At 38.0% G+C, this 18852-nt stretch overlaps 1 protein-coding gene across 1 annotated transcript in view; it reads right to left on the bottom strand.

Annotated features, from left to right (window-relative positions):
• Positions 1–18852, bottom strand: part of LOC124596072 (hepatocyte growth factor-regulated tyrosine kinase substrate) — a 114053-nt gene that overhangs the window by 46169 nt on the left and 49032 nt on the right. The window contains exons 6-9 of the mRNA XM_047135057.1: positions 8973–9097; positions 8788–8875; positions 6343–6441; positions 3218–3298 (exon numbers count right to left, since the gene is read on the bottom strand). Coding sequence (XP_046991013.1) covers positions 3218–3298; positions 6343–6441; positions 8788–8875; positions 8973–9097 — 393 coding nt within the window. The remainder of the gene's footprint in view (positions 1–3217; positions 3299–6342; positions 6442–8787; positions 8876–8972; positions 9098–18852) is intronic.

Consider the following 18852-nt stretch of genomic DNA (forward strand, 5'->3'; position numbering starts at 1 on the left):
AAGTAATTGTCTTAAAATAATGCAAACCACTTCCCTTCTTCTGTTAAATGAAGAAAAGAATTGCAATAATTCTTATTTTGTTACTTAGAATGATCAGAAATACTGAGGAATGTGCCAACCAGGTGCCTCTTGTTCACACCTGTTGTGGACAGGATTGAATGTAATTGGGATGCCATTAATAGTTATATAAGTGTTGTGAATTGTCCTTGAATTTTACAGAAGCATTATAGTGATCATCATGAATGTGGAAAGGACTTGATCATTCGGGCCCACTTTAGCTTTTTTTTCTCACATTGGCAATTTTCAAGAGTTCAAAGTACCTAAAAAATGCAAATCTAAGTATTATATTAACTTACACTCCTGTAAATGAACTTTTTGAGTAAATATACCAGAAAAAGAATGATAACATTTTAGAAAGTGCAACACATCAGTTTTTAATTTGTAAGCTACAAATGTTAAACGTTGACAGCAAACATTTTCAATAGTTTCTATGGCGCATTACATTCATACTTACTCAAGAATTTCAATAGTTCACCAAATATGCTGATTCATTATCGTCTTCCTCTCTGCCTGACCAAAGAAAGTAATTTCAGTGAGCTACAAGATGTACTGAAATATTTTGAATTTGATGTAAATGAAGACGAACTGTGTGACAAGTTCGGTCATGCCAGGAAAATTTTACACGATAAAGACAATCTTACTGATAATGCTTGTGAGAAACGGGTATGTATGTTTTGTGATTTTAAATGCAAAGGAATTAGGTACACAATTGGAAAAATTCTGTGTTTTGTTATGATTATCCCAGGATCTAAAGCCCACACACAGAGTTTTTGATTATAAATAATAAGTGGACTGATGTGAGAAACAGAAGTTCTGTTGAACTCAATGCTGAACTGCACCTTGTAATGAATTTCAATTTAACCTGTGAAGAACTTTTCAAATGTGCGAAAGATTATGATGTGTTTCTGTCTGAATGAAAAGCAAACTGTAAATATTTGTAACCATGTTTGAGCATTCAAGTGCTTTATTTATTTTAAGTGTATGGGAATGAAAATTCCATTGGACGCGTCAAAGCTAAAAACTGAAATACTATACAAAATGTCGATAGTGTAGTGTTAATCCTATGTCATATAACATGTTAGCAATTTCCAGAATGAGATTTTCACTCTGCAGCGGAATGTACACTGATATGAAACTTCCTGGCATATTAAAACTGTGCGCTGGACCGAGACTCAAACTCGAGACCTTTGCCTTTCGCCGGGAAAGTGCTCTACCCAATGAGCAACCCAAGCACGACTCACGCCCCGTCCTCACAGCTGGCGGAAGTAAAGCTGTGGGGACGGGGCGTGAATCGTGCTTGGGTAGCTCAGTTGGCAGAGCATTTGCCCGCGAAAGGCAAAGGTCCGGCACACAGTTTTAATCTGCCAGGAAGTTTCATGTTAGCAATTTTCAGCATCTCCCTTATTTTCAATTAGAAAACCTAGCAACTCTAGTCACTCTGCATTGTCACAGGATGAGGCAGAAATGGACTTCTTCATTTGGGTTTTGAACATTTTCACAAATTGTTCCACCACTGAATTAGAAGCTGGATGAAACAGGGCAGCAGTAGATGTTGGATACCACTGTGACTGCAAAAATCTGCGAACTCCTTCGACATGAATTACTGATCGTTATTGGAAACAAGGATCCTGCAAAAGCCAGTGATAGCAAAAACGATTGACAACAGCAAATAGATGCAGTTGATGTTGTGGAGGGCACCTTGGTTACATTCGGCACATATGACAGTGCATCGACCACCATCAACAACATGCTTCCCAAAAAAGAGCCAGCAAAGCCACTGTGCATCCTGTTGCAAGGGTGCTCCAAAAGTGACCAAGGGGAAAACTGCCACGATGGTGCAGCCTGGTTGTGTGCACAGACCATGCAAGCTCACACAAGATGTTCAATATCTTGATTAATCACTGGCCAGTAGACTTGTTGCCATGTCTAAGCCTTCAGTATGGGACATATCCTAGAGCAATGCAAACAGCAACTGGAGTATATGAAGAAGCAATGCCAGAGGATTGACCAGTCAATACCTTCGCTCCTCCATAACCACCGTGAAGACCACTGGAAAACACTGAGTCAATCTCAACATACCAAATCTGCGCCCAAAGGAACTCCATTTTACCATCCTGTCTGGATTGATACACCAACATAAATATTTAGTACACTTCATACGACTTCAGAACTATTCATACATAGTAGGCAAAATAATAATTCTGATTTCTTACCCGATATTTATAGTTTACTGAGTAGTGGCAAGGTAGCAGCAATGTTTTAATGAGACTTGGGTCCTTCTAGTATTTAATATGTCCAAGAAGGCTCCTGATAAATAATATTTGATAAAGAAAATGTCTCAGTTTCCCACCTAAATACTGGTGGATCTCCATTGTTCAGAATCACTGAGTTGCATTCACTCTCATGGATTACTGATTATTCCTCAGACAACTAATGTGCTACAGTATCATGTGGTGCAGCCAGTCTTGCTGCCTGTGTTCAGAATGTGGGAACCACGTCTACTTGTTGCTATGGCATTCTACATTGCTGCTTAAGAAAGCAAGTTCTTTCTGTTAACTGCGCATCCCAATAAAATGTTAAATTAGCAAATAACATACTGTTTAAAATAAGATGAATGTCACAACTTCCTGCACAAATTTGCATTAATGACCTGCCAATGGTGTCTGATAGTTAAATGAAACAGATTTTCTTCACACATTTTTATTTGCAAGTGTTCTGCAACTAATAGTAAATGTTCACTCTATATTTTCTATTTCCCTACAAATTATTTAGTCATCATTTCTCACAGGTCAGTCCACATTAGTGATCTTTCTTTGTAACAGCAGATGCCAAATAACTTATAGGGTCACCACCTTTCGCTGATGTTCTGCCTTGATAGCATTCTACTTACTAACCATAGATTGTCACACAAAAGGCCACAAACCAACAAAAAATTCCTTTCAGTCTTTGAAAGCAATCATGGTAGCTTTATCCACACTTAAAATCATTATAAACTGTTAAATGAAAAATGCTCGTGAGACACCTGCAATGTAAAGCACACAGGACCAAGTTACTAGCACAGTTTCCTCAACTGGTGTCATTGCTTCGCATTTGTGTTTGTATTTCAGTTTTAATTTTTCTAGCAACTGATATACAAGTATAAAAGAATAGCACTCACCATGAGTGGAGGAGGTGAATACTGCTTTGCACGTTGAATGGCAGCTGCATTTGAAATAATGGCTGATGTAGTGCGTTTCTTCTGTAAAAATAAGAAAGTTGTGCAAAATGTATAATGGGTTCAAATAATCATGAAAATTGTTTTGCATTGTTTATTCATTGAATAAGAAATGGTAATTTTCAAAATTTTACATGGGAATTACATAACTATTTCAACATATACATACTACACGACAGTGACTTCCAGACTACAAAGATTAGATGGAATTGGTTTAAAAATGTCATAGTGTCCTTAAATTACAACAAGTGAAGGCAAGGATGCACCAAGGTCATGACAGACACTTTATGAAGGCTTTCAGGTTGGACTGACACGATGTGTGCATACAAAACATTTGTAAGTGTTTTGTATAATGACCAATATATCAGTTTGCCTGCTATTCTTTCACAGTGCTTGCTGTGAACTGACACCAACAACTGAATACAAATAATCTTGCTGTTCAAAAGAGGAAAGTTGGTTGGTTGACTGAGGGTGAGGGGGTGGGGTGGGGTGGGGGGGGGGGGGGGGGTGTAAGGGATCAAATAACAAGGCCCTCAGTTCTTTGATCTAAGAGTCGTGCATCTGGATGCAGAGATGTCCACTGAGAATGTTGTCTGAACTAGTCAACGTAGTCATGAGATTCATAATAGTAAAAGCATGGTGGTGAAAAATGTAAGGGACAACATTACAGTCAAGAGTGCCCACTATTCATAAAATGCAACACCCAGGACAGAAAACAGGGTGTGGCACAAAGGAGGCAAACTGAATCCAAAGTGATTAAAACAGAGTAAAAGAGGGATGGAAACATAGTCTGGTTAAGGAGGTAGGTTCGGGGATCCCACAGACCTAGCATACAAGGGGGGAGGCCCTATCCCCAACCATTCCGCCCCTGCTCTGCAGGTAGATTAAAACCTTCTAACTAAGAATAAAAACCACTTTCATGGAGAGAACTGAGAACGGGTTCAACCATCCATGAATCACCCACCCATATTAGAGGCAATCTGTCTGGAAGTCCATACCTGGCATAGAGGACCAAAAGGAGAGAGCATCCAACCAGAATATGAGCTACTGTCTGTAAGGTTCCAAGACCACAATTGGGGGGGGGGGGGGGGGGCTTGTTACACAAAAGAAACTATGGGTTAACCTGGGGTGACTGATTTGGAGATGACATAGCACTGTGGATTCCTTCTGGGAGAGGCAGAAGGAAAAGCACCATGCTGCAGTAGTCTCCCACTGATCACCATAGCCACAGAACCTAGGCATTCGTATTTCTTCCATATAAGACTGGCAGTAAATAACTTTCTATTCCTGGATCTAAAGTTCCTTCTTGAAAACTGACAAACTGGAGACGATGTTTTGCACAGCTGACAATAAAGGTGGATGTTCACAAGGTCTACCTTCATGGAGTGATCATCCACAGTTGCCACATTCTGGATCTGCCAAGCAGCATGATGACATATTCTCAAAGCGTTAACATCTGATGCAGCTCATGGGCGGTGGAACATTTGGTTTCACATGACACCTGTCCACCATGACCTTAACTTTCTCTGGGAAGACATTCCCTTCAAAGGCTAAGATGAAGGCACCTGTGTTCGTATGATTATCCTTGGGCCCTTTTTATACATGTCTTATAAAATGTATGCCTCACAGCTGGATATTAATCCAGAGTTCCTCTTCTGTTTGGAACATAAGATCTCAGTGGAAGCTCAATCCTTGGATCGTGTTCAAAGTTCTGCATGGGGTAATGGTCACAGGCATGTCACCTAAACAACCGCATGCCTGAAGAGCTGCAGACTGGGCAGGAGAGGAAGTTTTAATAAATACTGAACCATTTCGCATTTTCCCAGAGACTCAACTTCCTTAAATTTGACTTCAAAGCTTTCAACAAAAAATGATAGTTTTGTCACAGCAAAAGCATCCTCATCATCTCAAGTACATACCATTGGGTGAAGTGTTTTGCTCCTAGACATTTGACTTATTCCTCTTCCCATAGAGCAGTCAGGGAAGGAAATGTCTTGGCATCATATCTCTCTGATCATATCTCTCTGTATTGTAATAATCTTTCCCTTGTGATTCATGTGCAGCTACGAGTGGAAGAAAGTTTAATTTGCTTCCTGTGCGAATCTTCCTCCAGGGTAGCACCCACTCCGAATGGGGGCTCTCTCTGTAGGTGCCACTCAGTCACAGCAAACCTGACCAGTAAGCCGTTGCCTGCAGTCCTCATGCCCCAGCCATGACAGCAGTAGAATCCTTCGCTTGCATGGGGAGTTGCCAGCTTAGACATCAACAGCGTGATTCGTGCACGCGCACGCACACACACACACACACACACACACACACACACACACACACACACACGGGAATGGCTAGCATGCTAGGTTTTGGGTATAATATCTTTATAAGAAGGGAAGGGTGCAAAGAGAGAGAGAGAGAGAGGAACAAAAGATGGAATATACACCACACTGAGCAACCTTCTCTCTAGAATCCACACTTCTGTAGAATTTGGAAAAGGAGTAGCAAGTCAAAGCTGACAAGGGGACTATATAGTTAAGAACGAAAAGTTATTGAATGCTGTAAAGGAAGGAAATGAGTGTCCAAACTCGCATACCAGATCCACGCACAAACAGTCCTTTGGTGACCCAGCACAAACTCATAAGAGGTGTGAGCCCCTGGGGGCATCAAAAAGGGAAATTCCACAACACAATCAGTTAACACTGGAGTGCACTTAGTGCTCAAGTAACCAGATTTATCTCAACAAAAGAAAAGAAAGATTATGACACAAGGTGCAATGTTCTTGTTATAAAGATGTGGCTGCTTTATCAATGAGGCTGTTTCCCTGGATACCATCTGCCCTGCTGTCTATCAGAATAGTGCCATTTATTCAAATATGGAGACACACAGAATTTTATTGTCTGCCTGTAATAGGCTGCAGACCAAATAACTTTAGATATAACTGAAACTTTGTCCTTCAAATATGTGCTAAAGAAAAGATGTAAGAATAGACATAGTAACACCCCCTATATATCAACTGTAAAATGGTTACATTATACAACACTAACAAAAATGACAATTGGAAAAAGTAATCTCACCTCTTTTTCCTTGTGCTCTGCCTCAGACTTTGACAAAGCAAGAGCAAGCTGCAGTTCCTCCTCTTCCCGCAGCTCCTCCTCTGTTTTACGAGGGGGGCCCTGAAATAAATGTCACCCTTATAACAGATACTATAAATCACGTTTCTTTAACTTTAGTTACTGCAGATCTAGTGTCAATAGCACGGTTATTATGCTGTCAATGTCTTTTGGGTCAAGTCATACTTTTTAAGGAAGTAAAAAAGCTTTCCATAATTGCCTTGCTACATTATCAGAAACTACAGGCCCATATTCATTAAACAGGCATATGTTAGAAGTTATGTTTCCCTAAAGAGCAGTAGTTCGCATGTAGATGAACTGGATGCTGTAATAAAGGAAATGACGACACTGCGCACAGCCACAAATTTTCCTCTGTTCTCCTCCTTCCCCAGATTTAACATTTATAATATTTGTTACGTTGATCCATTAGTTCACAGTGAAAGTCAGTCAGCAAGTATACCAAATCTCCATCAAAATTGATGTTACATTTGAATTTCACTGCTTTACTGGACTTATACTTCATACAGATTTCTCAGACAAAGAATTCAAATTCAAGATCAAAAAGTAGGTCAATATTAAGATTAAATTTCAGTATGACTTTTCAGCACACTTTATACGCACCACTATAAGTTTAAACTCTAAATTTTGTGAAAAATGCACAAACAGCAACACACATTTATAAGGTTTCTTTTGTCTTTATTGCTGTTGTTCTTATCTACACCAAGATCAAGGACTAAACTATCTCTGGTTTGTTTGTCCTGAAGTACTTTGCTCTATCTCCTCTTTGACCAATAACTTTCGTCTTCCTTGTTTCGGCATATAGTTCAGCACAAAAATAGTGATCCAAATGAAATTTTGAACATAAGCAAAAAATACCATTAAGCAGTATAGTGACCATTCATAATTAAAACCTATACAGATTATGGCTTTACTATCCTTGTCTTTTTTAATGTCTACCTTAACTTATTCCACATCCCTGAAATCCATCCTTCTTGATGGAATGCAATGAATGAATGAAAATGAATAAATCCACCAATCAGATTACCTCAATGGCTTCTCAAAAAAGTACAGTGATTCTTTCTCATACCCTCAAATTGCCCATGTCAAACTCTGTAAGCATGATTACTCTAACTTAGCTACTGTCATTTGCACTAAGATGTAAGTATGTGCGCAACAGATGGCTCCCAACCATGACTACTGCAGCAACGCAACAAACTTAATATAACACTGTTAATTACCGTTCTCCATCCCATCTCTTTTCTTCCCTCCTCCCATCCACTCCTACTGATGGTACAATTTGTTTAGAGCATTTTAAATTCACCTGTTAATTGTTTCTGATTAGTAAACTCTTTACAAATCCCAAGTGCAGCCTAGAAGATAATTAATATTTTGGAATAACTAAGCAAACTAAGAACTAAATTCAAGAAAAAAAAAGACATAAAGATTTTATTTCAATATGACTTTCAGCACACTTTAAAATACCAGACATGCAAAAGTGCATTTTGTGAAAAAATGCACACACTCCACAAACAACAAAACTTGTCTCCCCATTTCTGTTTCAGTGAATATGTCACTTTGACCTTGTCAATGTTCATAGATTAAAGTATATATGAGTACATACAAATAGTCTCACAGCTATTTTCAAAACCAATTAAAATACCTGTATGTCTTGAGAAATTGGATCATCATTCTGAAATTTTGCTGACTTCTTCATAGAACTGAGCAAGAGAAAAGATATGTTTATTTACTCTTCCAAAACAAAAGATGACAGCTCAGTCACTTGTTTCAGTGACATTTCATCCAAAAGCTGTTTATAGTAAAGACTGTGCAAATGAATTTTATATATATATATATATATATAAATGTTATCTCTAGTAAAAAATATATCAAATATATCAGTACTTATGTCACAGCATTAAACTTTTTTTAACAATATCAATAACAGATACCATTATTAACTTCATATATTCTCTCTCTTTTCCATTAGACTATGTTAACTAAATTGAAATAATCAGCATTTCAGTATAGACTTATTTTTATAATTTGTAACAAACATTTTTAATAAAATCATGCAAATATATTTGGTTGAGAAGCATGCAGAAAAGTATCAAAGCACAGTTCATGACTCTGCTAAAGACTGAAAGAGGCTCAAAATTGAAATATGATCATTTGACACATTTTAGACATACTAGATCAGACATATGATTCTATATCAGGAATATGTATATAAGCAAGGGACACAGATGAAAAGCCTGACTTTTTCTATAACATGAAGAAAAAGTCTAGTAATTTTGTGAGAAAACAATTGTGTGTAAACTTTCATTACCTAAAGCTATTACGTCATTATTTGGATGGGTTGTCATAAATTGCAAATATTTTTTTTAACTGAAGAAATAGCAAATTAAATACCTGACTTTGCTGTGCTAATGAACTGCTGAGATACTCTGGTGGCAACTCCCCCTCAGACTTCTGTGTAGGTGGTGGGGTTGAGGTAGATCTAAATTTTCAGTGAACATTTAGTTCAATTTTAGTAAAAGGAAATCTTAGCTTCTTGGAAGCAGATGTATTATGCTGATAAATATTTATGTACTTACTTATTGAGCGATTCATAGCATGCCTCACATACACGAACTTCTTTTTCTATTCCAAACTTCGGCAGTGTTGATGTTTTTGATGAGCACTGACTGCAGAATACCTGTCCACAGGCTCTGCAGTGATGCTGGAAAAGTGAAACTAGTGCTAATCATGAATTCACAATCAGACAAAATAAATACTGGCTCATTCTATTTACTATGAGGTGGTTCTGCACTATTAATGATGTTGTCAAGTCTCTAAAATATGCCATGACATTTACAAATGAGGAAACGTGATGTTAAATTTCCAAAGTACCATGTTCTAATACTGAAAATCTATTACCTAAACAAGAGAAAGTTGTGCTAGACAACAAGGTTGGTGCTATGTTGCACTGCATTTAAGACAAAAGAGATACAGCTCTAAAAGTTCTTAGAGGAAATACAAAATGGCACACTTGTCAAAACATTTTACAATCCATATGGTGACGCTGAAAGCCATCTGCCAGAATTCACATGAACCTCAGAAAGACATGTAAGTATATTTAGTGCAATGTCTGTACTGTTAGCAGTCCCTGAAAAGTTTAACATCTGCCACCATAACTCCTGACACATTTTTCATTTGCTCCGTCTGCAACTAAATGGATAAAGGCCACAATTTAGTAAGAAATATGAAGAATACTGCTTATTGGGCACCAACGTCTGAGCCAAAAAAATATTTTTAATCTATTAAGGTAATCTTTGTTTACAGTTTTAAGTTGTTTCGAATTATTATTATTAGCCAGTGTTTTCAGATGACACTCACAAGATCATATAGAAGTAGTAGCATCAGCAGCAGTAGTAGTAGTAGTAGCAGTGCTAACACTGTGACTCCAGCCTCTGGAGAGGTAGGAAATGTAATGTCGTTGTTAACAATCTTATGGCATTATGGCAGAATATTTACTGTCTTCCAACAGGGAGGATATACATATTCTTGCACATCAGATTTAACTCTGGCATAATTTAAGTAACAATCAGCTTCATTTATATTTTACACTTTGTCATTGAGGTATTCAAAATATCCTGTTCTCTGAGTACAATTGCTTTGTGGAGTCTTCATGTGTCTCAGCAATACTACTAAAACTCATTCTTCAAACTTGACCACATTACTAAATTAAAAAAATAACTGAAAAGTTTTAAAGTCGTTGAAAATGGATGCAATGTAAAATTTCTTAGTCAATGATAAATTTAACTGCCAGTCCTCCACTCTTGTAAAGTATCAATTACAATTGCATTCTTGTAGTTGTAAAGCAGGATAAGTGGAAAACTGAGGGAAAAAATCAATTCGCTCAATGGACTACATGCTAATTTTAGATTATATCTACAGCAAAAGCAAAGAGATGTGATTTAAAATACTAGCCACAAATGTCAATTCTTGCGAAGCAATGTCAGGAGATACTCCTCTGAACTTTTGCTCACCAAACATTCACCTATAATACTAGTCTTACACTGTTGTACCTTCTAGTTGTATCATAACTAATTTTAATGTTAAAAACTCATGAAGGAAATATTGTTGTTTACTAATAGCCTCAACACGTTTCACTGAAACAATGAGATTACATTCTTGAGTTTATTATTTCTATTTACCATGACAACATATCAACAGCCAAACTAATACAGCTAATAAATATAGTGGCTTCAATTTGCTGCATCATGTCTGGAAACTGCCAACAGAATATGTAGATGCTTTGGCAGTCGTGCGGATTTACTGTTTATATACCCCACTGTGACTGTGCAATGGAACACTGGAAAATCTTCCATATTGCTCAAGAGCTCCAAAAAGGAGCCTGTCATTGTGATATGATGGATCTGCTTGAATTAACCCCATCTGTGATAGAGGTGATTGAACAATTATATATATGAACATGTAGTTTAATGCCTGTACTATATTGTGACTTTACATTCCTTGCATTGAAATGTTCCAGTATACACAGTGTTTCTGTCTTCTGTGTGAAGATGTCACACAATAAACAAATAAGCAGCACTATGGAACTCTGCTCTTATACCTAAAACTCTTTGCTGGTGTGGACCAAATAAAGAGCACCTTACAAATATCAGAGGCTATGCCTGCTTTCCCACGGGGTTTGCTGAGTTCATTATGAGAGACTGAAACCGTGTTTTTTGACCAGGATTCAAAATTAAAGTCGGGAAGGGAAGGGAAGGGAAGGGAAGGGAAGGGAAGGGAAGGGAAGGGAAGAAGCTCATGGGATGTAGAAGCTTTGAGTTGGACTATGAGGCAAGCTTGACTAGAGTGGTTGTTCACTGCTCTTGGTGTAACACATAATTTTAGCTTGTCATTTATATCAGCACAAACTAAGGTGACAGCCAAGGGACAAGTGGCTAAAAGGAGTGGAACAAACCATTTGGAAGAGAGCATAACAGCTCAAGTCTAGATACAGGCCAGCAGCAGTCACAGTGGTGTTTCTCTATTACTCTTAGGTTGGCAAACACATCAGTTTCATGTAGCCAATAAGATGATACATTCACATAACTGATGAGATTTGAGAAAAGAGGCTATGAATTTCTAGCACCAAAATATAAACCATTTTCTTCACTGTGGGCACAAATATTTGAATTTTTGACAAATATGTAATGACTTACAAGGTTGGGATTAGTTTGGAATGTGACAGTTGTGTTCTGTAGCTTAGCCTGAGGCTTAGGTTAGGATGGAATACAGTAGTTTTACTCACAGAAAATAAATTAATAATCTTAGTTGTCACATATATTTGTTTCTTCTTAATATGTCATGAATTATGAGATTGTAGTTAGGCTGAGACCTAACAGAGCACCTTAAATTAAATTAACATTGGTGTTCAAAATATTTGTTTCTTCTGAATATTTTATGATTTTTGGGGTTATGATAAACTGAAGTGATAATGTGACAGCTGTCAGCTGCTCTCTCACTGGCAATGTATACCCAGCGACTGACACACCCTCTTTCCTTCCCACCATGCCTCATAAGTGCTAACAACATTGCTAAATGAAACACGTAAGTACACCACCTACCTTGATCTAAACTTTTATTGAAGAAAACATTATGCCATAGAAGTTATAGATAGGTGGTGGTAACATCAGAGAAGACTGACAGACTTCTGTTCCAAGCAGACACTGAAAGGATGAGAAACTGAGCAAAACGATGATTGACTGACAGAAATTTTGAATCTGCATTTAGATTTGAACAAACAATAAATAAAATAAATTATCAAAGCATAAACTTGAAAAAATGCCTTGAACAAAATGTGTTATATGAGGACTTGATGAGCATGAACAAAATTGACGATAGAATTTTGGAAAATCAACAGTACATAGTGCTGGATAAAAGGAAATAAGTCAATTTAAATCACCAAAATTGACTGTTAATCAAAGTAAGGGTCAATATAATTTCAGAAGAAACTCATTTTGTTTGTGTGTGTGTGTGTGGGGGGGGGGGGGGGGTGTTAACTTAAAATGAAAGCTACTACAACCTTTTTAAGTGTAATTGTTCTTTGAAGCAGCAGCAGTTGGCATTGGTGCAAAAAAAGTGGTGAACTTGAGACAGAATGTAACCTACACACAACTACGTTAGGATGTAGCCATAATTACGATCCAGGGTGGAAGCAGTGATTTGTCAGCAAATTTACATTATCACAATTGTGGCTAGGGGCAGGGCAAGGAAGAATATGAAAGTAAGGGACTTTGTTTAGGGGAAAGAAAACAACTCACCAAATAACAGAAGTACTGATACACTACAGTACAGCTACATTGTGCTGGCACAGAGGTACGCAAGTAGGTGTGTGTGTGTGTGTGTGTGTGTGTGTGTGTGTGTGTGTGAGAGAGAGAGAGAGAGAGAGAGAGAGAGAGAGAGAGAGAGAGAGCAGGAACACTCGCACGCACACATTCATGAAATGATTCGTCCAAGAGAGGGCCCAGTTTTCATTCTTTTTTTGTGTTCCTGTTGATGACTCTATGCTTCCACTATTTGGTGAGTTGTTCTTTGTCCTCCTACATTATTTACATTATGACAGGAGTAACAAGTTTGTTGACAATGAAGGAACAAAAGTCTACAGCATTACGAGAAGTTGCTGGAGAAATGAAAATATTCTACTACATACTGGAAGCTAAATGAATGTGACATAATCATGTGGTATATCTTTTTTATGAAAAAAATGAGCAGTGCAGTTTCATTCTTTGCTTGTGTCAAGTGCTACAGTCATGGATGTACATAGAAGTACACGAAACTTATTAACGAGGTGGCCTTGCTGCAGATTTTAACTGGACAATATTAATGGTAGCAGTGTTGAATGCACCACAATCTTTCTCTTTTGGTAGAGATTGACTAGCAAGCAACAAAGTTTCATTGGACATCAGGTGGTCAAATATTTTGGGCATTATTGCATTTCATTCAGTATTTGTATGTTTTGTAAGGTAAGTTGTTGAGAACTGAGAAGACATTATAAGTCTTGCAATGATTGCAGAAACAGCTATGGTACGTGACAAAATGAAAGAGAGAATTTAAAATAGCTGTTGAAATTTCAGAAAATGAATCTCATAACATACAAACACTGGGAAACTGTAATGTAGCAGGGTTGTACCCTCTGCCAAGTTTTACCATACCTTGTAACCGTTAGAATCCTTGAACGTATTTGTTCTATGGAAGCAGAACATGTTATGTAGATGAAAATACTTTGATAATGAATATTAGTAAATTAGATTTAATTTGCATCTTTCACTTACAAGAATTTTAACATCATTTTATGGAGAGTTTTATTTTTAATATTTCAATCTGAATGGCTTCTGCTTAAACAAATTGTATAGCACTTGGCACAATGGACAGTTCGTGAGGTCTGTCATGGAAGCCATACCTGTTGCAATATTATTAAGGCGATACTTGTTATTTACCCACACTTGGTGTTCATAAATGGTTATATTGGCATTAATTAAAAGGACTCAGGTATTCAGGCTCCTTTCCATTATCTTTATGCAACACATGTCTAATAATCATTACACTGCTGAATGTAGCATTACTTGCTTGACAACTGAGGCATAACACGCCATTTCAGAGAAAATGATTGGTTATAATATCTGTCCTCCTAAACAATGAATGATGATCACGATATTTAACAAATCTCTATGCAATGAAGTGCCAAAGAAACTAGTATAGGTATGCTTATTCAAACACAGAGAAATGTAAACAGATAGAATACAGTGCTGTGATTGGCAACACCTATATAAGATGAGTGTCTGGCCTAGTTGTTAGATTGGTTACTGCTGCTATGATGACAGGTTATCATGATTTAAATGAGTTTGAATGTGGTGTTATAGTCAGCACACGAGCCAGGGGACATGGCATCTGCGAGGTAGTGATGAAGTGGGGATTTTCCCATACGACCATTTCATGAGTGTACTGTGAATATCAGGAATCCGGTAAAACATCAAATCTCCAACATCGCTGTGGCTGGAAAAATATCCTGTGAGAATGGGACCAACAACAACTGAAGAGGATTGTTGAATCCTTCCGCAAATTTCTGGGCCATCAACAAGTGTCAGCGTGTGAACCATTCAACAAAACATCATCAATATGGGCTTTCAGAGCCTGAGACCCAATTGTGTACCCTTAATGACTGCACAACACAAGGCTTTATGCCTCGTCTGGGCCTGTCAACCTTGAAATTGGACTGTTGATGACTGGAAACATGTTGCCAGGTCGGACGAGTCTCATTTCAAATTGTAGCTAGCGGATAGACGTGTACGGGTATGGAGAAAACCTCACAACTCCATGGACCTTGCATGTCAGCAAGGGACTGTTCAAGCTGGTGGAAGCTCTGTAATGGTGTGGGGCGTGTGCAGCTGGAGTGATATGGGACCCCTCATACGTCTAGATACGACTGACAGGTGATACGTAAGTAAGCATCCTGTCTGATCACCTGCATCCGTTCATGTCCATTGTGCATTCCAACGGACTTGGGCAATTCCAGCAGGACAATGCGACACTGTACACATCTATAATTGCTACAGAGTGGCTCCAGGAATACTCTTCCGAGTTTAAACACTTCCGCTACCCACCAAACTCCTCAGACATGAACATTATTGAGCATATCTGGGATGCCTTGTAACATTCTGTTCAGATAAAGATCTCCATCCCCTCGTACTCTTATGGATTTATGAACAGCCCTGCAGGATTCATGGTGTCAATTCCCTTCAGCACTACTGCAGACATTAGACAAGTCCATGCCACGTCATGTTGTGGCACTTCTGTGTGCTTGAGGGGGCTCTACACAATATTAGACAGGTGTACCAGTTTCTTTGGCTCTTCAGTGTATTAATAGTCATGTTTTGGACAGCATAATGTGGGAGAAATTGTTTTTTATTATGCACAGGTAATACAAGACACACGAGCACAGCATATCTGCATAACTGGATGACAAGTTTAATGTCTCCATATTCTCTGAGCCGCTTGCTCTTAAATGTCACAGCCTGGGGTTGTGTTGCAGAAGAACGGCGCTCACAGTAACAACAGTGGTGTTGTAGAAGCAAAAACAAAAGAAGTTTTAAAACTGTTATTCCGTCTTTTATTCTCAAACATTTTGCTCTGTCAAAATGTGTTCTTGATGTGCAGTCTAATGAGGCAAGATATTTGTAATTCAAGCAGTTGTGACACAGTTGTACTATACATATCTGATGAGAGTTATCTGTCACTGTATAAAGAAGGTTAAATAGATTGGTGTTGAAAGTAGAAATATTTTGTGTCAAAAGTATAAATCTGACAAGGATTCCAGATTTCTTTCAGCCTCTAGCACTGAAGACACTGCAAAGGAAAAGAAGTCAGCTAAAAAGAGCTGAAGCATAGTAATTTGAATCTTATCAGCAGGTCCAAATCTTAGTTAATTTATGATATAGGCAACCATGGAAAATATATTACGTGCCATTCATTAATCAATCAAAAGAGACAGATCAAAAATAATATCATTAAGAAAAATAACTGGAGATGAGTTTGTGACATGCAGACATAAAGTAAGGCATTGAGCAATGAGTGTTATTGAATGATACGAAAGTCACACTAGCGAATGAATCTGTCAATCAACACTAACCCGAGGACTTAACTTTTCTATACTTAGAATAGCCCTGCTACATTGTGTTACTATTTTAGTGGTCATGAAAGGAAACAAACACTTCTAAGAAATGCTGTGCAAGTATAAATGGGCATTTTCCATTAATCAATGGATTACTGAAGGGTTTGTGAGCAGGAGCAGGCTAAAGATTAAGGAGCAAGAGCAACTTGTACGCATCCTTATGCTACACCATTCAAGGGAGGCTTACAAGGGGTAAGTTTCCCACTGCTGATTTGATTCATATAGACAAGGTGTGCAGGGCACAACTACAACTTCAACGTACGCAAACAGGAAGATGCAACTCCCAACTGTTATCAAAAAGACAGAGGTTGAATATTTTGGACAAGTTTACATATTTTGTATTGTCACAAATATTCAAGTAGTCGGCAGCTGTGTGAGTATGCAGGTACTTTCGTAAGTGCGAGGTTTCTGGATTGAATCACGCTGCAAGTAACTTTTTCCATCCCTATGTAATTTTGACAACGGACTTATGACGATGCAAATCATCCATATTTAATGATTCATTTATTATTTACATAATATTTATCCTGAAAAACTGAGATAAAATTATTTTCATGAGGAGATTGAAATGAAAGAGAATACACAAGAACTCCCAATCAAATCAGTATATTCACTTCATTTATATTACTGTACATACATTTGTGACAAATATAATATGTAAACCCAGGTAGCATTCCATGAATCAGGATGATGATGATCATAGAAACAATAATTATTGTGACATACAGCATGTGTGATGAATGCCAAAGTTATAGATGTGCATGATTTTTCCATGCATCTATAGCAAAACAAACTTTATTTACATTGCTGAACAGTTCTCAATGATCACACATTTTAGCAGCATACCATACATATCAATGCACATCACAGAATACTGGTACAATGACTGATTGTGTATGATTAACTGAGTTTTCATGTAATCTTCTCTTGAAGGTATCTCTCTATTCTGTTTCATGATGTTTGCACAATTTTGTAGTCATTTTATAAGGTTATTCACCTGCACGTAAAAATACATGTTGCAAGAAATTAAGAGTAATATTACAACTGATTAGGTTCGTCGGGGCAACTCTTAGCCCAAGTCAGCCCAAAGCCACCTGGCTAAAATGTGGCAAGAGGCAACCCTACATCCCCATCCAGCAACAAATACTTCAGATAAACAGTATACACTCAAATCTAATGGATAAAATTCAAAAACTGATTTGCCGCATGGACTCTATCAGCTTGGATTTCAGAGAGTGATTCAGCTAGCTGCAAAGTCCACTGTGTAGCAGTGAAGGTGAAGCCCTACCAGAAGATATGGATGACTTTCAGGTGGGGTAGAGGGTTGGCAGGCACTACAAAAACAACAGGATGGTGCAGACTGTCATAATAGGTATATAAGGGTCAGATAGGTGTGACCAGAAGGGAGGCAGCAACGGTCTAAGAATTCACAGTGAGACAATCCAAGGGAAGATTACAACAATATTATGAAAAGGAATGATTGCTATTCATCCTATAGAGAAGATATATATGTACCCCATAGAGTCACAGACAGGGACAACAGAAAGACTATTAAAAATGTGAGTTTTTGGTCAAAAGGCCTCCTTCTAAAGTGGACAGTCCAGATACATTTACGCAAGCACAACTCTCACACACATGACCACTGTTGCTGGCCAATGAGGCTGGGCTAGCAACGTATTCTTATAAAAAGATTCTGAAAATATTGTCATTATTCCTTCTTGGGAGACTACTACACAGTCAAAGACACTCTTATAGTCCGTAACTTATAGATTGTGGCCGTGACATACCATTCTTTGTTCCATGCAAGTTGGTGGTATGACTGACTGCCACCAATTCCACTGTAAAGACGTAGCATCTAATAGGCAGGGAGTGTTGTTTCTGGTACATAAAGAAAGAGGCTGTCTGTTCTCCAACTCCTGAGCCATCCTTATAAATGATATCCCCACAGAGGTCCCTACAAGCTCCAAGAAGAACAATACCAAGAGAATGATCCAGGCAAATTTGTGGGTAAGGTATAAGTCATGTGAGCGTTCCACAGTGTGACATAGTGAAATAATTGTCAGAAGGTAAGCAAAACTTGGAATGGGTAGGCTGTAACCTGGCCGATAAGAAAATTCTAGATGGAGATCACTTTTTTGGAAGTTATACTTTCACATCAAGATTGGTAAGTAGTCAATTCGAATATTCTAGATGAGTATAGATTTGTGTGGTGTAGCTAAGGAGTAGTGGTTTCTACCCATAATGGGGCATTCCTTGTGCCACCAGGAGGCTGCCAACGAGGCTCATCATAAAGGCACCAATTACAACTCTGATCCTACAATGACAGATCGAATCTAGGAGTCACAATGCCGAGCGTGCCACTGACCCATAATCCAAGCTTCTATAACATGAACATTATAAAATGATGGGTCTGTAGAGTTCTAAAATGGTGGAACAGTCCCCACCTCAGATGGTGTTTCTGAGATAGCACAGGAAATTAAGTTTTAATTAAGGTGTCTGCTTGAAGTTTCATACACAGGGTGCCCAAGTTAGCAAGGCATCAAATAGAATTCCTCAGAAGTGATGCAGCAAATGAAGCAGGTGAAAAGGAATACAAATGTTTAAACATGAAATTGACAATAAGCTCAAAATTGCTAAGCCAGAATGGCTAGACGACAAACATAAGGATTTGGAAGCATATTTCGCTAGGGGAAAGATAGATAGTACCTACAGGAAAATTAAAAAGACCTTTGTAGAAAAGAGAAGCAGCTGCATGG

Source organism: Schistocerca americana, chromosome 2, assembly GCF_021461395.2.
Source record: "Schistocerca americana isolate TAMUIC-IGC-003095 chromosome 2, iqSchAmer2.1, whole genome shotgun sequence".
NCBI classification, from domain to species: Eukaryota; Metazoa; Arthropoda; class Insecta; order Orthoptera; family Acrididae; genus Schistocerca; species Schistocerca americana.